The sequence below is a fragment of the Eptesicus fuscus genome, chromosome 10, assembly GCF_027574615.1.
Source record: "Eptesicus fuscus isolate TK198812 chromosome 10, DD_ASM_mEF_20220401, whole genome shotgun sequence".
Lineage (NCBI taxonomy): Eukaryota > Metazoa > Chordata > Mammalia > Chiroptera > Vespertilionidae > Eptesicus > Eptesicus fuscus.
Genome location: NC_072482.1, coordinates 51,777,889 through 51,804,788, shown reverse-complemented (window position 1 = coordinate 51,804,788; position 26,900 = coordinate 51,777,889). Strand labels below are relative to the sequence as shown.

The window sequence follows — 26,900 nt, the reverse complement described above, 5'->3', positions numbered from 1 at the left end:
GAGAAGGTAGTCAGGGGCTAGAGTATGAAGATACCATCCAGTTGAATTGTAATTTATTTTGGAGATATTAGAGAGCAAGAATGTGGCATACTAAGTATGTGTTTGAGAGTTTTTCTGAAAAATGGTGTAAATGAATTGGGGGCGGGTAAGTTATCAGTCCATTGTAGTAATGTATGCAAATAATGCAGTAAGAGGCCTAAAATACAGATAATTGATTTAGAAAGGAGAGGATAAGTTTTGAAGATAAAAATTTGAAAGATATACTTAGAAGATTTAGTTACCTGTAGTGTGTGGAGAGAAGATTTGGAATGTTTGGTTTTCTGGATAAATAAATAGTGAACCCCTCAAGACAGAAAATAGAAATGGAATATTTATAAGTAAATTACAACTTTGGGTTGTACATAATGGAGCTTAATAAAAATGAGAAAAAAAAATAACTTTCTCTGAAGCATGATGAATTGAATGACTGAATCTAGTTCTGAGACAGAATGTGTAAAAGGTGAGTCTAGGTTAGTATTTTGTCATAACTGAAAGGAAAAGGTATCATAGTAAACTGGAGTCATGTCAAAAGCACACAGGAGCCAGCTTGAGGAGCTCTCATTACCCAGCGCTGGGTAAATTTGGGCATAAGAAAGAGTAATAACTGCTATTTATTAAAACATATCAAATACATTTAAAACCTTGAGTTTACGATGCTTTAGAAACATTCTGGAGAACAAAAAAACCCTCATTCTGAAAACTGTAAATAAAGGAAAATGTAATATATATATATATATATATATATATATATATATATATATATATATTACATTTTCCTTTATTTACAGTTTTATATATATATATAAATATATATATAAATTTTTTTTTAAATATGTTTTTATTGATTTCAGAGAGGAAGGGAGAAGGATAGAGAGATAGAAACATCAATAATGAGAGAGAATCATTGATCGGCTGCCTCCTGCATGCCCCCCACTGGGGATTTAGCCAAGGAGTGATAGAATTAGTAAATCACTATTTTGTCCATCTGATGAAATAGAGCATCTGGGCAGTGGTCATCAATGGCTGCTGAAACTGTTAATTACTAGTAAAGGGCTGGAAGGGATCACTAAGGTGGACAGACCAGGCTGACAGTGTGATCAGTCTTAGCATCAACAAGAATAGGCAGAACCTATGTGCCTTTTTACTAACTGCAATAGGAAGTACCTACTATTACCAGTGAAAGATTCTTAAAAAATTTGACGTGATCTAATCCTCTAGATACAGCCACCAATTCACAGAAAAGATAGGGGATAAAAGAATACATTAAATGACACTAGGGAGATACAAGTGGCTAAGTTCAGAATATAGGAAATTATACACAGTAAATGATCCTATATAATAAAGAGGTAATATGCAAATTGACCATCACTCCAACACGCAAGATGGCCAGCAGGGGAGAGCAGTTGGGAGGGACCACGCCTGCAAGAGAGGGCAGTTGGGAATAATCAGGCCTGCAGGGGAGAGCAGTTAGGGGTGACTGGGCTGGCAGAGGAGGGCAGTTGGGGGGAGGAGGGCACCAGGCCTACAGGGGAGGGCAGTTGAGGGGAACCAGGCCTGCAGGGGAGGGTAGTTGAGGGCAACCAGGTCGGCAGGGGAGGGTAGTTAGGGGTGACCGGGCCAGCAGGGGAGGGCAGTTGGGGACAATCAGGCCGGTAGGGGAGGGCAGTTGGGGCAATCAGACCGGCAGGGGAGTGGTTAGGGGATGATCGGGCTGGCAGGCAGAAGCGGTTAGGGGCAATCAGGCAGGCAGGCGAGTGTTTGGGAGCCAGCAGTCCTGTATTGTGAGAGGGATATCCGATTGCCTGTTTAGAAACATCAATAAAGAGAGAGAATCATTGATCGGTTGCCTTCTGCACACCCCCCACTGGGGATTTAGCCAAGGAGTGATAGCTTTATTAAGCTCCATTATGTACAATGGGCAGTTGGACATCTCTCGAGGGGTCCCAGATTGGAGAGGGTGCAGGCTGGGCTGAGGGACACTCCCCCCCCAGTGCACGAATTTTGTGCACCAGGCATATAAAAATAAATGGTATGACCAAAGATTGGGAAACTTACAGAATAAAAGAGCTTTACATCAACCAAATGCAATGTACGGATCCTGTTTGAATCCTAACTTGGACAAACCAATTCTTAAAAAGACATTTTGGGGGATAATCCAGGAATTTGAATATTCCTTCATGTTCTGTGCTTTCATGGAATTTTTATTTTGGGGGAATATGTGGTAATGGCTGTGTAATTTTTGTGATTAAGATGAGTCAGACATTTAATGAGCTAATTGGGATTTGCAGCTTTCCATTTTGATTTACTCAGACTTAATACTTGTTTTCTTTTTTGGCTTTTAGAATAGTTCTTTCAGTATTTCTTGGCTTCCTTTGAAAGGCCTTACAAATATTAAGTCACCCTTGTCTATGCTAGAAATGGTGAAGACCTGCTGTTGTGATAAACAAGATTACAACCTTTGTAAATCCAGAAGTAGTTATACCATTTTCCTTTGCATTTTGACAAAAGTCGTTAAGAAAGCCATGAAGAACAATGGTCCTCATCTTTGGAAACAAGTCAAAGGAAGGTGTGTACCATATTTTTCTTTATCATGTTCACTTGTATCTTTGGAGAAGTGTTACTGTTTGTATTTTTTAAGTTAACTTGTGCTTGGAGATCTTTATGGTTCACACAATTAAAATGTATTTCTTAATATAGGACAGCAAAATACGGAGCTGTTTGAGCCTACCAATTTTTTATAGTAAGGAACAAAATAATATCTGTAACTCGTGGAGGATTTTAGTTTCTTATTTATCTCATCAGTCCTAAAAATTGAAATTTCATACACTATATGCAAGGATATTAGAGAACTGCTGTTTTTGTTTTTTCTTAACAGAATTAATTATAATGTTATTATATAACTCATTGCTTCTATTTTATTAAAAACGCATTGCATACAAAAATAAAAACTGTCTCCAAATCGTACATTGCAAATAATAGATTCAGTCTCTAAATTCTGTGTTCTTTTGTGTCCCAAAACTTTGCATTCTTGAATGAAAACTAACCAGAGCCTAGTAGAACCAAATAACTAATGTTTTCTTTTGGGGCGTGTGCCCAGTTTTAATTTCTGCTGTGGTAAAGTAAACTTTTGGTCACATTTCATGTACTCTTTTTTTAGAGTTTTGCATGTTACATGAGTATGATTTTTGTCTTCCCGTGTACTATTTCCTTTGCCTGCTGGCCCTTTTTCAAGCTCTCTTTGTGCACACACTGCCATCTACCACTTTCTCACCTTGTAGGGTAGGAGTTCTCACAACAGAATGCTTCTTATTCAAGGTATGGACTTCTCAAAAATCACTAAATGAAATTCCTACTTGATTTTCACAATGAATGATTCTTGCAAGGTTATAGTGATATAGTTTGGATTTTTTTATTTAGATTATACTTTTTTAATGGAAGCTTCTTTGTTAAACCGCTAGTAATTATGTGGCTTGGACAGTAGTTTTTCCCTTTGTTGTGTTTGTTAGTTTGTTTTTGAACCTTAATTCATTTTATAGAATACACTAGAGGCCCAGTGCACGAAATTTGTGCACAGGTAGGGTCCCTAGGCCTGGCCAGTGATCAGGGCCAATCTGGGGCAATCGGCAGGATATTCGGGGGGGCCCCTGCTCGCACCCATTTCCTTTGCATTTTGGCAAAAGTCGTTAAGAAAGCCATGAAGAACAATGGTCCTCATCTTTGGAAACAAAGATGGTTGGCCTGGTGCCACCTGCTTGCTGGCCCTGTCCCTCGCCGCCACTGCTGGTCAGGGCCTGCAGGCTGGGGCAGCTCCTGCGTTGAGCATCTGCCCCCAGGTGGTGAGTGCACGTCATACCAACCGGTCATTCCGCCAGTCGTTCTGCCATTAGGTCAATTTGAATATTAGGGTTTTATATAAATAGATAATTCTCAGAGCTTTATTGCAAAAAGGAATCTTTGGAATCCATTCAATAACAAGTCTCTTTATTAGGAAACTAGAGGCCCAGTGCACGAATTCGTGTACTGGTGGGATCTATTCGTGTACTGGAGGCCATTGGGGACAGGGTCGGCAGGGGTGAGGACCCACGGGCGGTTTGCTGGCCAGCCCCCGCCCCCAATCGGGGTGAGGGGCTCGCTCGAGGGTGGGGCCAGCTGGGATGAGGGGCGCGGACAGTCTGGTCATTCTTCTGTTCGGTCAATTTGCATATCACCCTTTTATTATATAGGAATAGGATATTGTATACCAAGCACTATAGTTGGTGTGATGGAAGTTTTAAAGTTAATTAAACAGATCTTTATTTTCAGGAATTTATCAGTTTTATTATTTACAAACTAGAAGCCCATTGCACGAAATTAATGCACTGGTAGGATCCCTAGCAGCTGATGGCTGGGTACGCCCTCCCTTCCCGTGGCCAGCCCCGCCCGCTGGTCGAACTCTTGGACAATTCCTGGTCAAGGGGATAATTTGCATACTACACTTTTATTATATAGGATAAACATTTAACCACTCTTGAACATTAATCATTTCTATCTTGACTTTACTAATTATAGAAGCTACAAAACTTAACAGTTTGTAAGTAGGATTCAACATGAATGATTTTTATTTCTAATCCCTTAATTGTTGAAAGAAAAGGCTATCAGTTATTAAAATTATATTAAGTAGTGTTGATGAGATTTTTAAATGGCTAGTTTTAGACATTTTAATAGGAACAATTTCTTTTTGTGAGTAGGTAAAAATAATTGTTCTAACACTGAATTGTCTTAAGGTAGCAAGTCTTTGTGAGAGGTAGAGTGAGAAAAGATTTAAGGAAAATTGTTATATAAAATTACCCTATTAGGATTTTTGTAAAGCACATCAAATTGTACTTAAAAGATGATATATTTTCTTATTTGTCAATAAAAATTTTGAAGGGAGGGTGATGGGGGACTAAAAAGAAGTTATGTACTCTATGCAAAGAATATTTCTACTGTACTTTGACAACACTCTGAACCCTTTGATTCACTTATAGGTGATCTGCTACATCATTGAAAAATTGAAAGGTCGGGGTATTCTGTTCATTTGTTTTCTAGGTAAACAAAGTGATATGGCAGCATTGTAATGAATTAGCCAAAAATTTATGATAATGAGACTCATGATATTGAATGAAATGTTATTTTAAAAGATGGATTTTTGTGAATAAAAAGGTTTAATAAAACCAATTTTTATGTTTTACAGGATATATTCTAAATTCCATCAAAAAAGAATGGAAGAACTAACTGTAGTTGGTCTGCAGAACTTTTTCAACCTTTTTCTACTGTTAGCAGCTATTTCAGAGGTAGAAGATGTAGCAAGTCGTGTTTTAGACCTGCTGAATTTCCTCAAGCCTGCCTTGAAAACATCACCTCTCATTTGGAAGGGTCAGGCAGCTTTCCTCTTAATGTATACCCAGAAAAATCTGGACATTGGTGTTTTGGCTGAAAAATTTTCAGATGCTTTCCAGGCAAAAGCAAGGGAGTTCTTGTTATCTAAGAATGATGAAATGGGACAAAGACAGACTCTTTGGACACTTCTTTCCATCTATATTGATGGAGTTCAAGAAGTATTTGAGACAAGCCATTGTATGCATCCCTCCCATGAAAAACTGCTTAGTGATGGATTTAGTATGCTTCTGCCAGCTTGTCAAGAACCTGAACTTAGGACGGTATTGCACTTTCTACAAGCTGTTCTGGCTAGAATCAGGTATGTTTTCTAGTAATGTGCTTACTTATTGATTTGTTTAATATTGTCACCTGTGTTGATTCTATATTAAAGTTTTTCTTTTGACCTTATCATGAAGTCCAAATGTAGAGAAAGGAGTTGGTTTTATTACTACATTGGCATAAATCAGTAGTTTTCAAACTGTTCTTTTAACACTAGTTCTTTAAGAGAAAGCTTATGTGCAAACACATTAAACTCGGAGCAGCTCTAGTATAGTCCCAGAGCTATGCCTTTTCACCTCTCCTTTCCTTTCTCTTTTTCCTAAAAGAGTCTTATTACCTAGAGGTATGTTTCAGGTATTCTAAGCAAGACCTGAGCTCAAATCTGAAGTGGCTTTTACTGAAACATATGTAATTTATTGCCCATATGATTTCGGCCACATTGTACCATTAAAAAAAGTAAGTTTCTTTAAATATTTTGCTACAGAGTTAATAGCCTCAACTGCCTCAAACACTCACAACTAAAACAATTCTGAGATTAAGATGGGATTGTTCTATTTGTAATGCCAATCACCTATACAAAACTTAAGTTTTAAGATCCACTTAAATTATACAAATGTGCAAATGCACTCAGATCTGAACAGTAAGAGAACAGTGGTAATGAAATATATTTTCTTTAAGGCCTTTTTTACATAGAACTTTTATCTTTGAAGTACATGTTCTTAACAAATTAGATGCTACCACTCACTGTAGTTAGTCACTGTCTCTGAAAAGTTAGGTAGAAGTTATGTATAGAAATACTTTATTTTTTAAAGTATGTCTGAAGTTAATGAACAGACTGCTTTCCTCTTCCTAAGACCACATTACAAAAGTAGCATCTGTTTTTCAATGGTACTAAGCTTGACAAGATTTCTAAATTATGGAAATTTATTTATTGCCAGTTTTATTGTATTTACTTAATGTTGGTCTGTGTGTTCATACTGATTAATCTACATGTTTTCATTCCTTATTAGATTTTATGCAGCTTTACTGTTTATCTGCACTCATCAGTTTAGGTTCTAAAGATTTATCCAGAGTTCTTGATCAGACAGTCACCCCCTTATCCCCCAGTGTCGGATATATTAAAGAGACAGTCTTAAAGCTTTCAAATTTTTGGACAGATGGATGGATGGAAAGTAAATGAATAAGCAACTTTATAAGAAGAAGCTTTTACTAATTCTGGATCTTCTCTATAAACTGTTTGTTTTTAGTCTAGTAGAGTTTATTAAACATACTTTCCCAAATGTCAAATTCATTTTGTTTGTACAATTTTTAAGTAAGTGGTAAGTAGTATTTCCCTGTGTTTCCTGGACAAAATTATAAAATTTGTACCACTATTTCTGGCACCATTATTGCTTTATTTATATTTGTCTGAATATATAAAACAGGTAGGAAGAGGATTTACTGGCCTAAACCATCCTGGTGATGAGGAACTATAGCCCCCAAAAGCTATAGGGGCAAAGGAATAGAAAATGAAGCTGGAAGTATGGGCATCTTGGGAAGAGGCAGTCATGGAAACCAAGTGTCAGAATCTGTATATTTTTCTGCTTTTTCTATTGAAGATGGATAAGTCCCTTTTAATCAGCGATTGCATTACTTCTTTTTAAAATTTTTTTAAAGACATAAACTTTATTTTCCTCAAACTGGCCTTTTCTCAAGGATTTAGTAAGAGAAAGGAAAAAAAATTCTGGTATCTAAAGATAAATTAGAACTGTTCCATATTTTGGAGGTGAGGAAAGGAATAATTTCGAGCGATCATTTTAATAACAATAGTATATGAATAGGGTTGCATTACTTCTTACATAGGTTTTTTAAAAAAAAACAACACACAAAGGTTTATATCCCACAAATACTGTTAGTTTAATTTTCTTAGAAAATTGGAGAAAGCTTTTTGTTAAAATTTTCTTTAAATTGCAAATATATTGTTACTCGGGGCCCGGTGCATGAAATTCGTGCACTGGGGGGGAGAGGTTTCTCCTCAGCCCAGCCTGCCCCCTCTCACATACTGGGAGCCCTCAGGGGATGTCCTACTGATGTCCTACCGCAGTCTGGTCTCCCTTTGTGGGAGACAACTGGGCTGATCAGGGAAAGGCACCAGCCCCATCACCCCGCTGTTGGAGCTACTGCCAGTCACCGCAGCCACCAGGGTGTTTTCATCAACACGGACTCCAGTCTGTTCACCAAGAAAAAATGACAACTTTCTTTAGGCATTTTCAAGATGTGTCTTTCATAGGATATGACATTTCTTTCTTTCTTTCTTTTTTTTTTTTATCCTCACCTGAGTATATGTTTCCATTGACTTTTAGAGAATGTGGAAGAGAAAGGGAAAGACAGAAACATCAAAGTGAGAGGAACACTTTGATTGGTTGCCTCTTGCATGAGCCCTGACCTGGGCCCCAGCCAGGGAAGAGCCTGCAACTTAGGTACATGCCCTTGATCAGAATCTAACCTGGACTCTGCGGTTGGCAAACCTAGGCATTATCCACTGAGCCAAACCATGTAGGGCAGGTTATGACATTTCTTAGCCCTCCAGCAGAGGAACTTCCTTTTTTCCCCCAGGAGTGTGGTGGAAAAGCCCTAGATCACCTTTTTGGATTCTTATACCCAAGTTACTAATAATATTACCAGTAGCATACAGGGAGCTTAGCCAATGAGCGGTCAGAAAAGGTGTTTCCTCTGTAGTTCGCAACTATCTCCTCCGATCTCCGGCTCCACCCCTGGCCAAGGCCTCAAGCCTCTGTTTGAGGCTCGGACCCTGGGCAGGAACCCCCAGCTGGCTCAATCGCCTGGCTCCACCCCTAGCCAAGGCTGCAAGCCTCTGTTTGAGTCTCGGACCTTGGGCAGGGACCCTCAGCTGGCTCCAATCACCCCGCTCCACACCCAGCCAAGGCTGCAAGCCTCTGGCCGAGGCTTGGGCTCTGGGCAGGGACCCCCAGCTGGCTCCGATCACCTGCAGAGGACCCCAGCTGGCTCCACTCGCCCGGCTCCACCCCCAGCCAAGGCCTAAAGCCTCTGTTTGAGACTCGGGCCCTGGGCAGGGACCCCCCAGCTGGCTCCAGTTGTCTGCAGGGACCCCCATCTGGCGCAATCGCCAGGCTCCACCCACAGCCAAGGCTGCAAGCCTCTGGCAGAGGCTTGGGCTCTGGGCAGGGACCCCCAGCTGGCTCTGATCGCTTGCAGCGGATCCCAGCTGGCTTTGATCGCCATGCTCTGCCCCAGCGGCCAAGGCTGTAAGCCTCTGGCCAAGGCTTGGACTCTGGGCAGGGACCCCCAGCTCGCTCTGATCGCCCGGCTCCACCCCAGCGGCCAAGGCTGCAAGCCTCTGGCCAAGGCTTGGGCTCTGGGCAGGGACCCCCAGCTGGCTCTGATCGCCCTGCTCCACCCCCAGCTGGCTCCGATCACCGCAGGGGACCCAAGCTGGCTCTGATCGCCTGCAGGGGACCCCAGCTGGTTCTGCTCTTCCCCTTTGATCTTCGGCTCCAATCGCCCAGTTCCGACCATGGCCGCTCTCCAAGGCTGCAGCCATCTTGGTTGGGTGTATTTGCATATTCGCTTCTGTTGGCTGGTGGGCGTGGCTTGTGAGTGTAGCTGAGTGATGATTTGCATATTACTCTTTTATTAGATAGGATTGGTAAAAGAAAAAAAAATATGAGGTATAAGGTGACAAGTAAAAATTCCTTTTCCCACCTTTACTCCTATATTTTCAACTAAAGGTGAATTTGTCCCAAAGGAGACATTTCGCAGTGTCTGAAGGTTTTGATTGTCACACCTGGAGGCTGGGGGTTTGCTACTAGTATTGCCTAGTACCTAATGGGTAGAGATCAGGGATATTGCTAAACATCCCACAATGCATAGGACAGAACACACAACCAGCCTCAGTGGTACTGAGGTTGAAAACATTCATTGAGTTCTACTCCACAAAAGTAAAACGATTTCTTATAGAACTTTCCAGATTTTTTTCTCATTTATAGGCTTAAAACATAAAGTGGATAATCTTTGTTCTTCAACCTCTTCACTTAGTATTTCCTCATTAGCTTTCCATGTGAGTATATGAAGCCTAATTTTTTTTAGTGGCTGCTTTAGTATCTTATTATATGGATATACTAAACTTTATTTAACCAATCCCCAAATAATGGATATTTATATTGTTTAACATTTTATGTTATTAGAAACACAGTTTTGTTTATACATCTTTATACATGCATTTTCTGTGTACTTGGAAAGTGTATCTGTAGATTAATTCCTAAGCGTAAATTGAATTTTAAATGTGGATGGATATTACCAGATTCTCTACAAAAATTTTTTGCACCAGTTTTCACTCTTCCTAATAGTGTAAAAAGAAAGTATTCTTCCTTATTTTTATTAGATTAGTGTATGGAGTATATTTAGAAAGCATGCATTCTAAGATATTAAATACAGGAGTCTGCTAAAAATGATAATGGAAACTTGGTGATAGGAGAATCAGACAAAGTTTGAAGAGGCTTTCGAAATGTAAATACAAAGAAAGTAATAAAATGGGAAATTAGTTTTAAAAATTTCATTTTCATTTACTAATTTCTTTTTGTCTTTAACCTCCTAATTGGAACTTGGTTGTTCATTCTTCAAAAGTGGTAACTAGAAACACAAGAATAATTCTTGCATTCTTTAAAGATGTTCAATTTACAAATACTATCTCATTCATTTCTTGACCAACCATATCATCCCTTTTCATAGATGAAATGAAAACTTGGAGACTTTTTATGACCTCCCTAAAATAAGGCCATTAAGTTTCAGAATTGGCAATCTGACCTAACCCACTATACCACAGCCACCTTCTTATACCATCCTTACAATAGCTCACAAATAACCAAACAGAAATTAATCATACCACTACATTTGTTTAAAAATTAAGAGATAATCATATGAATAAAATCTATAAAATGTTGCAAACCTGAAAGTATTACCACTACTCATATAAAATAGGTTTACAATTGTGAGTACACAAACACAGTTTATTTTTGTATTATTATTATTTTTATTGTATTACTAGAGGCCCGGTACATGAAATTTGTGCACTGGGAAGCGGGGGGGGGGGGGACGGGAGGAAGGGGGGGATGGAGAGGGTCCCTCAGCCCAGCCTGCGCCCTCTCACAGTCTGGGAGCCCTCAGGGGATATCCGACTGCACAGAGGCGGGAAAGGCTCCCGCCACCGCTGCTGCGCTTGCCAGCAGTGAGCCCCGCTCAGGCCTTCGGGCTGAGTGGCACTCTCCCTATGGGAGCACACTGACCACCAGGGGGCAGCTCCTGCATTGAGTGTTTGCCCCCTGGTGGTCAGTGAGCGTCATAGTAACCAGTCGTTCTGCCGTTCCATCTGCATATTAGCCTTTTATTTTATAGGATTTTTCATATGATCTATTGTAAATCTATTTTTGTTCCAACATGTATACTTCTGAGTGTTTTGCCTTTTGTTTTTGCTACTAAAAAAAGGGGGGTTGCTTATTGGGGAACTTTAATTACTATGTTTTCATAATTTTGCAAGTTGCATATTTTTTTACTGAGTCATTAGTTGGAAAAAATCAGAGGGATGTGGACACAAGTAAATCACATGTTATGTATAATAATAATTTATCTTTGGTTTATTAGCACTATTATAACCATCTAGCTTTTACTTTTTGTAATAAAAACAAATATTTGCTCTTTAAATTTAATTTCATAGAAATCCTTTATCATTAAAGGAGTGTTGGAAAATATTGCTTACCAGTATCTTGGAAGCTATAAAGCATCTCTGTTAATCCATGGGGATCACTATTCAGAAGTACTGAGGTAGGAATCAAGAAGACATAATGAAGAGTGTCAGTTATATAAGGTGAAAGTAAGTTTACATTCATGTTAGGAGTATCTTTTAACTAGAATGGGCTTGAGTTTATAGTTTGCTGTCATCTTGAGCCGGGGGCAAGGAGTATGATGTTGATCTTTAAGACTAACCTATGAAAAAAAAGATGTTTATGTTGATATTGCCTAATTCCTTGCACAAATGTTTATTTTTGTTTTTTATGCTGTTCAACTGTGATTGAAAACAATTGCTGTAAATTCATATCAAATCATGTATAACATTCATTGTCAGAATTGCAGATTGATTTTAACAGAAGGAAGTATGAGGTCAGTGTGTGAATAAGAGTGGTCAAGTAGTGTGCAGGTCTTTATTAATGCTGTCACAATTTAGGCACTGTCATCTTTTAAATTTCTGAAGCTATCTAGTAATTTGCACACAGTTCTTCAATGAGACTAATTATAATATACTAGTAGCCCGGCGCATGGATGAGTAGCTCGCTGCCCCTTGCCTCAGCTGGCCTGGTAACTCACCGCCGCTCGTAACTCTCCTGTAGCTTTGCTCACCGCTTGTAGCCAGTAGCTTGCTGCCGCCCTCCTGTAGCTCCCCCCACCCCCTCCCTCCCATAGCTTGCTGCCCTGTCCCCTCCTGTAGCTCTCCGCTGCCCACTTATAGCTCACTGCCCCACCCTCCTGCTGATCCGTGATCCGGTTGTTACGCAGTTGGTTGTTACACTTAATGGCATAACAACCATTTGCATATTACATCTTTATTATCTAATCTAATAATAGACAAATATGCAAATTGACCGCACCTTTGCTATACCTAAGCCACGCCCACCAGCCAATCAGGACGAGTATGCAAATTACCCCAACAAAGATGGCGGCTAATTTGCATATCAAGACAGCATTGAAAGAAGCCAAGAGCTGCAGAAGGGAGTAAAGCTTCGAAGAAGCAAGCAAGCGGGGGGGGGGGGGGCGGGGAGGAGAAGGGAGGAGCGAAGTCAGGGCTGGGGGCGAAGGGAAAAGCAGGTGGGCTGGCGGAGAAGGCGGGGCAGGCGACAAGGGAGGAACGGAGGCGGGGCCGGGGGCGAAGGGAAAAGCAGGCGGGCTGGCGGAGAAGGCGGGGCGGGCGACAAGGGAGGAACGGAGGCGGGGTAGAGTGCAGCAGGAAATCCTATTGCAGGATTTTTCCTGCAACGGGAACGCTAGTATAGGATAATAAGAGGGGCTGTGACTTACACAGTTTAATTTTATTCCATCAATCTTTAGCACTTTCAAGGTAGATATTGTCAAGGCAGACTTCCTTTCAGTTTGGAATCTTTTGGGGAAAGGCCCCAGAGATCATTCAGGATTATTTACCTTAAAGGAAAGAAGGAAGGATGGAAGACAGAGGGGGGAAAAAAGGAGAAAAAGTCCTTCAGGTATATGATCATAGATATGTGTTCCTAATTTCTTCACCCAAATCAGGAGCCTTATTGAAGATCTTTCCATAGGAGTCTTTTCAGTATGCTATTAAATTACTACTTTTAATATTATTAGAAAGTACAAAAACAGTTTGGATATTTGTAAAGCATAGGTTTCCCCCCCTTTTTAAAGTTAAGAACACAGCTAAATTCTTTGAATTTTGATTTAGACAGGGAAGATGGGTTACATAGATTGATGATATTTATTCTAGGCTGCATCCCTGACAAGGGAAAGGATGAAATACTTTACCTTAGCAATCTCTTCTGTTTTCAAATTCAGGTGGGAATAGGTACCAGTCCTTGCATAAATATGTGTGCAAGATGTGTGAGTCTGTATGTTGAACAGGGTAATAGTTTTATAACTGTATGACAGAGAAATTACAGGTAGGCAGGGACTAAGATCACTGATTAAGGGAGAAGCGGCTCCCTCTAGGCTGTTAAGAAATAATAACTTCATATGCCACTTTCCACTAACTGGAGCTGATGGCTCACCAGAGCATTCTTTATTGCTGATTAAGTAGCATTATGAAAATACTGACTTGGTTATGTTAACTAAATGCCTCTGTGTGTAGAACTTCGAATGTCAAATAGTTTTAGCAGTCATCTTTAACATTTCACATTACCTTTCTGGAATCACATTTCTAGTTCTCACTTGCTGTTATTTGAGGTTAATGTAAAAATGCCAGTCTTTCATTTGTGGAGTTAGGTGTAGCCAAAAGCTTTTCTTTAATTATATCCATTCATGCTGCTATAGTTAAGGGTCTGTCAGCATTTCCATTATAAACCTCCATTTTCAAGGTTTTATAACACAGCTATGAAAATTAGCTTTGGGCAAAAACTTGACATACAAGGTCTCATGAAATTCTCCCTCTTCCCCATCCCCCTTTTTCATTTTTACTGAAATAAGGGTGAGTGATTTCAAAATGCCTTTGGCATCTGCAAATATCATTTGGAGTTTAAAAAGAAACAATAAATTTTCAGGCTTTGTATCTATTTGTTCTACCACTTAAAGGGGGTTGTGGACTTATGAATTAAAGCCAAATGGATATTGATCAACTGATAACCTATTTTGTACTAAACAGGAGTCTAGTTTCAAAGAAGTCTAAAGGCAGTTGAAACTTACCTAAAATGTTAAATGTTGAGGCTAAGAAATAGTTCAAAAGGAATTACCTTTTTTTGATACTCTATTTACTCAAGTACAACTTCTTAAAAGATTAAAACTCTTTTTCCAGGCTCCAAAATACACTTTGAAAATAAATATATTTTTAAATCCCTTTTTTTTTTTTCCCTTGAGCCTACAAGGTCATCTGTTTGTTATATATTTGTTTTGACATTTGGGATGGGTGTGTGTGAGAGTATGCATGCATAAATATCTGTTTATTATTTCTCTCAAATATTTTCCATGTTCTGTAGTTTTGGTTATTTTTACCTTTATTGTATGGTATAATTTATTCAAGTCAAAAATTTTTGACTTGAATAAATTATGTGAATTTTTCAAGTCACATCTTCAGTGAGAGAACTGGGGGTTGTCTAAGTAGGGAAAGAGGTGCAGTACAAAAGGAAGTAGTCTTGTGAGGGTCTGCTCTATGCCAAATAATTTACATGATTTTTTCAGGAAAAATGGAAAGGAAAGTCTTGAACAGCATGCATGCCTTTTCCTTCTTTTGTTATTGGATGCACTATTAGTATGAATGGGTTACAGCTTTTAATTATTGAAGAATAGTTTACTATAATACAAATTTGAAACTGGATAGGATTTTTTTTTAATAATTCAATTGTGAGTTATTTGCATATAGTTTTTTTAGTATATCCCAGATTGTACATGCTCATATGCAGTTTCTTTATCATCTATATATGAATATAAAATGAAAACTTCCACAACTTCTTCATGCTGGTTACATAGGAGTTCTTTGGTAGCTGTACCTCCACAGTGGCTACTATGGTGGAAAGCAGATCTCTCAGATAGCACTGGCTTCGAGGATGCACCTATCCAGAATGTGGATTATAACTTCTCAAATGCATGCTTGTTTTCTTTATTTACTGCTTTTTTATTTTATGTGAACAATATTATTCTTTATTCAAACTTACCTTGAAATGTATGCTTGTCCCTGTGTCCCCAGACTTGAATATTCTTTCTTCCCTTTGAATTTTTTTTAACACTTTCTAATGGCCTTTATTGCTTTCTACATCATGTTGTGATTGTTTTTTACAGAAGATAAATTTATTTTTTTAAATTTATCTTATTGTTGAAGTATTACAGCTGTCCCCATGTCTCCCTCTCCCCCCACCCCCCATTGACCCTCTCTGTTTCACCCCTCCCCCTCTCAAGGCTTTCTCAGCACTATTATCTGAGTCCATGGAGAAGATGCATATTTATTAAATAAATTATAATTTAACAAATCCAGCTAATACTTATGAGTGCCTACTAAGGTAGCAGGCATTGTAGGCACTTGGGGTACATCAGTGAACCAGTTAAATGCAGCATATCTGGAATTCACTCATGCATTTATTATATGAAAGATATATTGAGAAAATAGAGAAGGGTACTTACTTAGATGAATGTTCATTCCAAACATACATCTTCACCATTTCAAAAGTATTTTACTATTTCAGTTACTCAGCATTATTTGATAATGATTTATACTTGTTACTAAATTTTAGCTGCTTATGCAACAGTTCTAGCCAATATTCACATGAAAATATACAACAGTATCTGTGCAGCCAGGCTATAGGTTTAATGCATAATCTGAGTTTCACGGCATGTTTATTGCCTCCTAAGGATCACTGGGCAGAAGGGACCTCCAGAGAGATGCCAGGAGTCCATTCTTCTCAATTAATTGAAAGATTTGGTATTATTGAAAGATAAAACTCATGCCTACTCTAGCTGAAAAAATTTGGACCATTTTTATTATTTTATTTCACCAATTCAGTAGTTATCACCAGACTGTTCTCCCATTGAAATATGGCAACACATGGAGTAAGGGGCCTTTGAGCTTTTCACCTTGTTTTGGGGAGTTTTGAGAACCCCTCCATTGAGGCTAGTTCTAAAGGAACACTTTGAATCTAAAAGTAGAGATCATCTGTGTTTAGATTGTATTGGAAGCAAGGTCTTTGGGAGAGAAAATTGAAGTAATGGAGTAGAGAAAGTATCAATAAAATAATTTAAGATAGTTCCCAGAATGGAAGATTTTTTTTTTTATTAAAGGAGCCTGTTGAGTGACTCCAGTGCAATGTAAGAAAATAGACTCACATCAAGGCACATCGATGTGAAATGTAGAGTGCTGGGTACAAAGAAAAGGTACCAAAGTATCCATGGACTTCTTAGTCTTCTCCACCTTTCTTAGTCCTCTGTATTTTTGTATTTACTATGTTTCTAGTCTTGTTATCTCCAGATATAATCTAGGTCAGGTCTAATATGTAAAACCCCATTTCTCAGTAATTACAAAATTAAAGAAAAGAGACGACTAGAGCTTTATATTAGACTAGTGGCCCAGTGCACAAAATTCGTGCATGGGGGGTGTCCCTCACTCAGCTCGGCCTGTACCCTCTCCAGTCTGGGACCCCTCGGTGGATGTCCCACTGCCGGTTTAGGGATCGGGCCTAAACTGGCAGTCGGACATCCCTCTTGCAATCCGGGACTGCTGGCTCCTAACCTGCCTGCCTTCCTGATCGCACCTAACCACTCTGCCTGCCAGCCTGCTCGCCCCCAACTGCGCCCCCTGCTGGCCTTCTTGCCCCCACTGCCCCCCCTTGCCGGACTGATCACCCCCAACTGCCCTCCCCTCCTGGCCCGATCACCCCTAACCGCCTCTGCCTCTGCCCCGCCACCATGGCTTTGTCTGGAAGGATGTCCAGTAGGTCTCCAGATCTAATTAGCATATTACCCTTTTATCATCATACTAGAGGCCTGGTGCACGAAATTTGGGGTCCCCTCAGCCCAGCCTACACCCTCTCCAATTCGGGACCCCTCGGGTATATCTGACTGCCGGTCTAGACCGGCGGTTGGACATGCCTCTCACAATCCTGGACAGCTGGCTCCTAATTGCTCACCTGCCTGCCAACCTGGTCGCCCCCAACTGCCCGCCCCCACCGGCCTGGCCTGGTCACCCCTCACGCCCCCCCGCCCCCGCCGATCTGGTCACCCCAAGCAGCCTCTGTTCACTTGTTTGGTTGTCCTTCACTAACCACCCTGCCAGCCTGGTCGCCCCATGCAGGCTGCTTGTTCAGTCGTTTGGTTATCCCTCACTAACCCCCCTGCTGGCCCTGGGCAGCTGGGCAGCCGACATCTGAGGCTTGCCTGCGCCTCGGGCCGGCCCTGGGCAGCGGGGGCGCTGAGAGGACTGGGCACTGCCATCTTGTGGCTGTGGGCGGTGCCATCTTTGAGGGCATGACAGTCAATTAGCATATTCCCTCCTTATTGGCTTGGGTGCTGCCCTCTGTGAGGGCATGACGGTCAATTAGCATATTCCCTCTTTGTTAGATAGGATTACCCTTTTATTAGTATAGATAGAGGCCTGTTGCGTGGGTGGGGGCCAGCTGGTCTGCCCTGAAGGGGGTCCTGGATCAGGGTGGGGGGGTCCCCTTGGGGGGCGAGGGGCTTGGGGCGGTTTGCAGGCCGGCCATGCCCCCATCGGGGTGGGGGTCCCCACTGGGGGGCGTGGCCAGCGTGGGTGAGGGGCTGAGGGCCATTTGGGGGAAGTTTGCAGGCTGGCCAAGCCCCCAGCTTTGTCTGGAAGGTCTCCTGGTCTATTTTGCATATTACCCTTTTATTAGTATAGAACAGTGGTCGGCAAACTCATTAGTCAACAGAGCCAAATATCAACAGTACAACGATTGAAATTTCTCTTGAGAGCCAATTTTTTTAAACTTAAACTCCTTCTAACGCCACTTCTTCAAAATAGACTCGCCCAGGCCGTGGTATTTTGTGGAAGAGCCACACTCAAGGGGCCAAAGAGCCTCATGTGGCTCGAGAGCCGCAGTTTGCCGACCACGGGTATAGAAGATTTTCTTTTGATGATCACTTCTGGTTTTAAGAAGTAGGTGAATGGAGCTTTATGACCTCTGATAGTTGTTTTTTAAGTTTGAAGTTACTGAAGATCTGTTTTTTTCTGAGATGAAACAATAAATCCACCTCTTACAATTAGAGAGGAAAAAAAGGGAAGGGAGGAGTAGAGAAAGAACACTGAAATAGAAATTGGGATGAAAGGACAAGGAAAACCAGAATTATACTCTGTAAAGGAAACATGTCATTCTTCTGAAGTGTATCAGCTCAGTTGTTTAGGGAATAGAAATGCCATGAATATTTTCTGTACCAAGCACTGGAATATTTCTCTTTAGCAAATGGTAATAAATCAAAAGATGTTGGGGTGAGGTGAAAGCTACTTTTCCCTATCTTATTTATGTCACTGTAGTTCCTTGTCTGAACCCCATGGTTCACAATAGGTATTTAGACGACCCCCCCAGATCTTTGAAGCTTTTGATGAAACTCAGCAATGAGTTTGTAAGAAGGTATCACTACTTTGTTCTTTCATGGCACCACACTGCTCTGCTTCTTCAACCAAAGACATGTTGTCATAATAAATAGTGAAGACTGGTAAATCCCATTCGTGACAGGATTGCTAAAGTTAATGCTCAGCTGTAAAAACAGCTGAAATTGTCATTTCAGTAAGTGGACCCAGGCTAAGGAAATTAAGATAAATTGCTATTGTGGCTTTTGGTTATAAAAGGGAAATAGAGGAAACAAGTAATAATTTAAGCTTTTATGTCTAATAAGTGTAGTGCTACTAGATGTGTTTTTTAATGATGTGATGTCAGGGAAGGAAACCTATCTCTTAATTATCCCATTAATTATTTTTGGATTAATAAAACCTCCAAAGGCACTATAAATTGTAGAAAAGTATATTCATTATAGTTGTAAAATATTTCTAGGTATCCTCACCATCTTCTGGTAATTACTCTAAAGTTATTTTCTTTAACTTGTGGTTCTTAGCATCAAAGTACCTATTTGTTTCATGATATGAATTTACTTTTGCCACCGTATGACCTATAAGAACAATTCCTTACCTTTCTCCTTGTACCTTGTGGAGTAGGGTGAGTAATTGCTCTGTTTCAAATTTTATTTATATTTTAACAAAATTGAGAACAAATATAAAGAGTGAAACTAGCATTTGGAACTCTTCATTTCAATAGTTTCTTCTTTACCTTACAAGATATATATTTTTCTCTCTTTAGGATATCTCTTGTCAGATTTAAGGCTTATTTAAAATGGAAAGAAAGCTGGAGCAATTTTCTTTATTCCATTTCAGTCTCCTAAGGTCTCTTTCCCCCTGGTGAGCTCATAGCAACAGGGGGGTTTAAGGGAATTCAGCTTTCTGCAAATTAATGTCTCACATCATGAAAATTCAGGACTTTTTTTTTTTTTTATCTTGAAAAGTAATACAGTGAGTGCGAGTATTATTTCTTGCCAGCGGGTGGAAGATGAATGATTTTGTCACAGTTTTACTGCTTGATGAGCAGTGTCCTGAGGGTCAGGCTTAAGTCTGTGTCACTATGCTGCTCATTACTCTTGAGCTAAATAAGGGCTGATTGGATCTAAATTGCCTAGCACATGGGCCACAGATGAGCTCAGTGAGCAGGGGATGACCTGCTATTCAGTCTGGGAGTAACCCCGGTGTGCAAATGCGGCATTAGAACACCGTGGGAGAATGAGAGGCTACCGGCTGCTGCCAGCAAAAGAAATCTAAATGTAAAAACTCTTTGATGCTGTGATGTTAGAATTTGAAATGTAGGAAGTGACAGGTTGATGGTACTTATCAGCTTTGGCTGGATTAGAGAACAGTGTCATCTTGCTTATATAATGACAGAAGAATGAAGCCAGCAGCTAACTACTGTGCAGAGAAGAGCCGCCACTGTTGCCTCTGCCAGTCCTTGCTGCCTCCTACTGGCAGTTTTCCTGGAAGCCAATACAAGAGAATGAATAAAAGAGCCTCCCCAGTGGACATCCAGGAATTTGGGACTCTGGTCATGAAAAGCTGCCCATAGTAGGATGCAAAGAAAAGTCTATTATTTTAGAGCATATTTAATAGCAGGTGGCTTAAAAAAATCATTATTGGAAAACTGGTTGTTTTAGAATTTTCTAATTTACCAAGAGTAATCCATTTATGAAGTGAAACTACCCAGAGCAAGAAACCCCGGTCTACTCCTCCTGGAACAGTGTTCTTTCATGGGGCCTCAGTTGGGTTGATCTCTCAATTATGTATTTTTATCAATAATGGCATTTTATTAACAACTGATCTTCAAAATCTAACAAAAGATTGCCAACCACAGTGTTAGCACAGTTTGAAAGATACCTGATAAAAATACAAAGTGAAAAACGCCCCTGATGATGTAACTTATGCTGCATAAATCTCCCTCTTAGGGAAAGGGATGGAAGGAAAAGGTTTCTCACACAAGTCAAATTATTTTTAAAAAAACAAAAAACCACAACAACCCTATGATATGAGACCTCTTTTGTTTCATTTTATTCCTGTAGTTGTAATTTCTTTAAAAAAAAAATCAATATTAGGCTATTATGTGTTTGTGATACAAACTTTTAAAATGTAGACAGGCTGCCGAAACCGGTTTGGCTCAGTGGATAGAGCGTCGGCCTGCGGACTCAAGGGTCCCGGATTCGATTCCGGTCAAGGGCATGTACCTTGGTTGCGGGCACATCCCCAGTGGGGGGTGTGCAGGAGGCAGCTGATCAATGTTTCTAACTCTCTATCCCTCTCTCTTCCTCTCTGTAAGAAAAATCAATAAAATAAAAAAAAAATGTAGACAGGCTTATTTTTAAAAAGTTACTTATCTCACCTTGCTGAGAGAACTACTATTGATATTTTGTTATAGCCTTCTAGATATTTCTTATTTCTATACATTTTTTAAATCCAAAATTGGGACTAAATACTGTTAGTGTCTTGCTTTTCTCACTGAATATGTTATCGATGGCTTTTCATATCGGTGACATCTACAACGTTATTTTTCATGGCTTCATAATATTCCACCGTGGGGATACACCATAGTTTACTTGACCATTTCTTATTGATGAAAGTGGACACTGTTTTGAAGTTTTTACTATTAGATACAAAGCTATGATGACTGTCTTTATGTGTCTCGGCAGGGTTCATGGGTCCTGTTGTATAAACGGCACTGCACAATTCCAGGGTGCCATTTACCGCATTCTAAATGAGGCTTAGATCTTCCTGGACATGTTTGATTATGTATGGAAGCTCTTTTTTAAATGACTTGGTTTAAAATACAGTATCTTAGGTATAATTATTTTTTTTAAAAATTGAGAGCTATAAAGTTTTAAATATAACTCTAAAGCACTTGAAGGCTCTAGAGAGAGTTTTTAATGCATTTCTTTTTTATATTATCAAAATTCATGTATTCTGTTAAGAATATAAATAATGCAGCCCTAGCTGGTTTGACTCAGCGGATAGAGTGTCAACCTGTGGACTGAAGGGTCCCAGATCAATTTCAGTCAAGGGCATGTACCTCAGTTGCAAGCTCGACTCCCAGCCCTGGTCGGGGCATGTGCAGGAGGTAAGCAGTCGATGTATTTCTCTAATATCAATGTTTCTCTCTCTGTGTCTCTCCCCTTCCCTTCCTCTCTCTCTAAAAAACAATGGAAAAATATCCTCGGGTGAGGATTAATGGTAGTTATATACATGTAAATAATACAGAAATGTATGCTGCAGAACCTAAAAGTCATTCCCTTTCCAAACCTTCCTCCCACAGAAGGAACCACTTTTAACCCTGTGGAGAATGTTCTTCTAAACTGCTGTTGCTTCTTCTTTTATCCACAGTACTTTTACCACCTCTTGTAATTTAAGTAGGAAAAATGAGATTGTACCTTGGAAATTTCTACAACTTCAGTTTTTCTATGAAAGATCAAAGACATCTCCGTCTGCACAGCATTGTATTAGGCTGCATAGTATCTTATTTTATAACTAGAGGCCTGGTGCACGATTCGTGCACAGGTGGGGTCTGGTCACCCGCCCCAATGGGTGCCGATTGGGGCTGGGCCGGTGGAGGGGAGGGGCCAGTTGGCCACAGCAGTGCGCATCATAGGGACTAGTCGTTAAGGTCGCTTGGCTTTTATATATAGACTAGAAGCCCGGTGAACGAAATTCGTGCACAGGTAGGGTCCCTAGGCCTGGCCAGCGGTCAGGGCCGATCAGGTTCCCCACCTCCCGGCCTCCCCGCCTCCTCCTTCCCTCGCCACCCGCATGCCATCTGGGGCCTCCCTTAGCACCCACGTTGGCCTGGTGCTGCCCACTCACCTGCTCCACCATCCTGCCACAGTCCTGCTCTCATCGGGGCCAGCAGTGCTTCCACTGCCGCCCGTTGCCAGTGCCGCGTCGCTGACGCCCTCCATGTTCTGCACTGCCCCCTGCTGGTCAGCGCACATCTTAACTCCTGGTGGGTCGAACTCCCACCCTTGGGGACAATTTGCATATCAGCCTTTTATTATATAAAATAAACCTTAATTTATTTAACCCCAGTGAACATTGAGGGAGCTATAAGATATACATGATTTAAAATTGGCTTGGTTCTTGTACCTATCGGATTTTCCAAGATCCTTATGAAAATTTGGGTTGCTCAGTTTATTTAACTGGGATATTAGTGGTGGTTCAATTTTGTAAGTTATTAATATATCCAACACCAAAACCAGCAGAACAAATTTCTACTTCTGCAACTTAATATGTGTGAATTATATATGGAATAATTTCTTGTGCTAATAGTAAAAGATATTATTTTATTTTTCAAAAGGCTGCAAATGTGAGTTTTAATCCTGACTGCCACTTTCTTACACCTTATTCTTAAGTCATGTAATTTTTTTGAACCTTAATTTGTCTAATCTGTAAAATGTGTATAATAATACATATTTAAGAACTGGATTGAAGAATACAAGAGAGAATATATGTCAGGTGTCTAGCAGAGTACCTAATGATGGTTATTTTTCTTACTGTTGGTCCATTATTTCAGAGAAGTAAATGTGTAAGTAAATTTAAGATCCAGAGTTTCTCTCCAAATTAAAATTTGTTATAGCTCCATTCTGAAAGAGTTCATTGGTATCCCACAAAAAGAATATTGCTTATCCTTGAAATAAAAGTACTAGTATACATTGCTCTACTTTCTTGGTCATGTCCCTCCTTTCCTAGTTTTTTCTTTCGGCTTAGAGAATTCTGGCTGTATTGATTTTGTGCCTGTGTCTAAAACAGAAAACTATTTTTAAGTCAGTACAGCCTTATTGAGAGCCCAGTAAGTACCTGTTGTGGCAGATGTCGTGCTGGTGTTGGAGAAAATAGAGACACATAAAATCAGATCGCTGCTCACCAGTGCCCCACAGTGTAGTGAGTCAGACATATAAACAAATAAAATACACTGTGATCAATAGACAAACATTGAAAAGACTCTTCTTAAAACTTTTCTTTGTCATTTACAGAATTTAACTTAGATTTCCCTATACAAAATAAAGTTTGTGGTTATAACGCAATAAGTCACCCACACTACATCACATAGTGATTGGTGGCAGGTGTGTTAGAAGGGCGCTATTAGAAATCTTTAGCAGGTTGTGCTTATGTAGATAGCAGCTCCAAAGTTGTTTTTGAATCTTTAACACAGTCTCTTTTATATTAATAAAAATAATAACCTAGTCACTTGTAAACATATTAAGGTCTTTAATAAATTGTTAATTATAGCACTCTCGTTGATATATTTTTCTACATTTCTTTCTTTTTTCACATTTCTTTTGTTTGACATCTACTTTTTTCCTATTTTCATTCTCTGAAACTTTAATGTTCTCCCCCTCCCCCAATTTTTTACTTGTTTTATATAGCATGCGCAAAATTAAAAAAAAATTAAAAAGACTTTTATTAAGCGCCAACTTATAGTGCTAGAAATATTATCAAATATTTTGAATTTGGCCAATAATTGGTGATCTTTAGTTACACATTGAAAAACAACTTAGTCGTTAAATATTGAGGTGGCTACCTTGTACATGATTTTTTTTAGATAGAGGCATAATAATCAAGTATTAGTTTATTACTCAACAACATATTTGATGCTGAGGCAGTTTGAGTTCTCATTTTCCTATGCTTCACCTGGGAAGAAAGATTTGAAGAATTCCAGATTTTAAGTAAGTAGGTTGAGTGGGAGAATGGTAGGTGAATACTTAGGCAGATATTTTTTGGATGCTTTATGTGGACTTTGCTTACCTGGTACTAGGTAGGACATGAGAGAGGCACCAGATATTCTCTAGCTGAAGATACATGATACCACACACAATATAAAAAACATTAAGGGAAATTGTAGTAATTTAGTAAATGGGATTATGCAATAACATTTATTGAGCCTTACTAGTGCAAGACACTTCTTTGTGTGCAAAAAGATATAATCTCTTCTTAGGGAAACAATTTTTTAGTAAACAAGACAAATGTAAATGTAGTATAGTTCAAAGTGAAAATTAATGAATAATGAATACTACTAGCATAAGGTATGTCATTCATCAGTGGGAGAAAGGAAAGAGAAGAAACAGGATGAGAAAATTAGGGAAGGTGTATGAAATAGATGGCATGTGAACTAGGTGTTGTAGGAGAAATAGAATTTACACTTGTAATAAGGAAGGAGACTGCCAGGAGAAAGGATAGGAGAGGGCTCTTGAAGGGGGGGATATAAGAATGGCAGTTATATAAGTTGTTGAAGGGTGGGAAGAAAATGCTAGGAAAAGAGAGTGAGCAAAAAATTGCAAGTTGGAAGGGGTTAAATGTTTATGGGAACTAATGAAGAATTACTCTGATGAAAGAAGAGGACATGCACTTTAGTAGAAGGACAAGACCAGATTATGAAGGGCTTTGAAATTAGGGCAAGAGTATAGACGTGGCCCGGCCAGCGTGTGTCAGTGGTTGAGCATCGACCTGTGGACTCAAGGGTCCCAGGTTCAATTCCCGGTCAGAGCACATGCCCGGGTTGCCGGCTTGATCCCTAGTAGGGGGCATGCAGGGGGCAGCTGATCCATGATTCTCTCTCATGGATGTTTTTCTCTCCCTCTCGCATCCTCTCTCTCTAAACAAATCAATAAAATCATTTTTAAAAAAAGATTATAGATGTGGACAAGGAGGAAATCAAGGACTGTATGTTTTAAATAGAGGGACATGAGAACAGTACTTTAAATACATCATGTTTTCTTCTCCCCCCACTGAATCATAAGCTCCTTGAGAAAAAGATGTTACCAGGTACTTTTAATCCCTCTTCCTGAAATATTCCTTGATTCCTTCTCTGTCTGGGAAACATAATTCCTTTCAGGTGTGTGTGAAATACGCTTTTTCTCCTGTGAAGAGTTTCCAGGCTCCCCAGGCAGAGCAAGTGGCTTCCTCCCTGGGGTACCCTGTACATAACTGTTCATCTCCTTTGCTAGAATGGTATTTTTTGAGGTCAGGGAATATGAGAAGACTCTTTATATATTTATTTCCAGCATTAGGTATCCAGTTAAAGTGCCTCATATACAGAGTTGCTTAATAAAGTCTTTGTTGAATGTATGAATGATAAGTACATAGTTCTGGCAGATATATGCATGATGGATTGAAAGGGAACTTGAGGCTAGGACATCAGGTAGGAAGCCATTGTGATTAAAAAAAATAAAGTCTACTAATCCAGAAATATATTTTAAAAAGAAACCTGAAAGTAATTGTAATGATACATTGTGGTAGGAAAGCGTTGTATTAAAAAACTAAAAGTAACTTAAAAAGACAATATGGTAGGGAAAGAATTTAGAAGTCTGGACTGACTGATAAAGGGAAAAAAGAAAAATGATCTGATGGCTCAGGATGGTGCTCTATAGTCAGACCATAATATTTAAGCAACATTTTGAGCAATTAGGGAAATTTTAGATTTGGCTAATTTTTCCAGACTGCTAAAATTTTTCGTTAATCCTGTAGTCTAGGATTTCTCTCATTGGTGCTGTTGACCTCATTACCCTAAGGATGTCAAAATAATATCGTGTTGTTCTGTCTATTTCAGCCATATAAATATAGTGACTTCATATACGTACACTGTCCTCTTTTTTGTGTTATGTCGTTTTGGAGGGGATAGTCTACATATGAGGCCTAGCTTTTCATTTTGGTATTCTTTCAGCAAGCCAACTATGTATCTGTTGTCTCTTCAATAAGAGAAGGTCCTGTGGATCTATGGGCAGGTTAATTAAGCCTTGGGGCAGTGCTTGTTAAAGATCTGATGAATAATCTCCCTGTGACTTCAAGATGCTGGCATGACCACTGTATTACTCCTAACCAAAAGGGGGTGCAGGGGAGCTCAAGTGAGCCCTTACTTTTTAGCTTCTAAAAGTTCCTTTCTGAAATGGGTTCATGACCTTTAACAGATGGATACATTTGTTTGGAAATAAGAGTTCCCACAAATACTACATTTTTGACTATCGCTTGAAGTGCCGTGGTTTCACCTGTGCTAAATAAAATACTGTAATTTTAAAGATACTGGATGTCTTGTCTTGGACTGTACTTGTCTTTAATTTAGCATTAGGTTATTTTTTATTGATTGATGGGAAATAAAGAACTCCAAGGAAATGTTAGCACAATTTAAAACTTTTAAATTACTGCTGTATTAAATCTTTAAAAAGAGTAATTTTAGATAATTGTTATTCCATCTAAAAGTTAGATTGTATCTAACCTTATCACACCCCTTTTATAAGTTTGGCATGGTCATGATAATGGATGTTTAGTGGGGGTTTTTTAACCTTTTTTATGCCACATTGATTATTTTATTCTGCTTATCCCTTACCCCCTTTAGAATACATCTAGATGCTTTATTTTCTTTTGAGGC

At 39.6% G+C, this 26,900-nt stretch overlaps 1 protein-coding gene across 1 annotated transcript in view; it reads left to right on the top strand.

The window, feature by feature from the left end:
* Window positions 1–26,900, top strand: part of MMS22L (MMS22 like, DNA repair protein) — a 104,941-nt gene that overhangs the window by 30,552 nt on the left and 47,489 nt on the right. Inside the window, exons 13-14 of the mRNA XM_054722491.1 lie at window positions 2,382–2,605; window positions 5,252–5,755. Of these exons, the coding sequence (XP_054578466.1) occupies window positions 2,382–2,605; window positions 5,252–5,755 (728 nt within the window). The remainder of the gene's footprint in view (window positions 1–2,381; window positions 2,606–5,251; window positions 5,756–26,900) is intronic.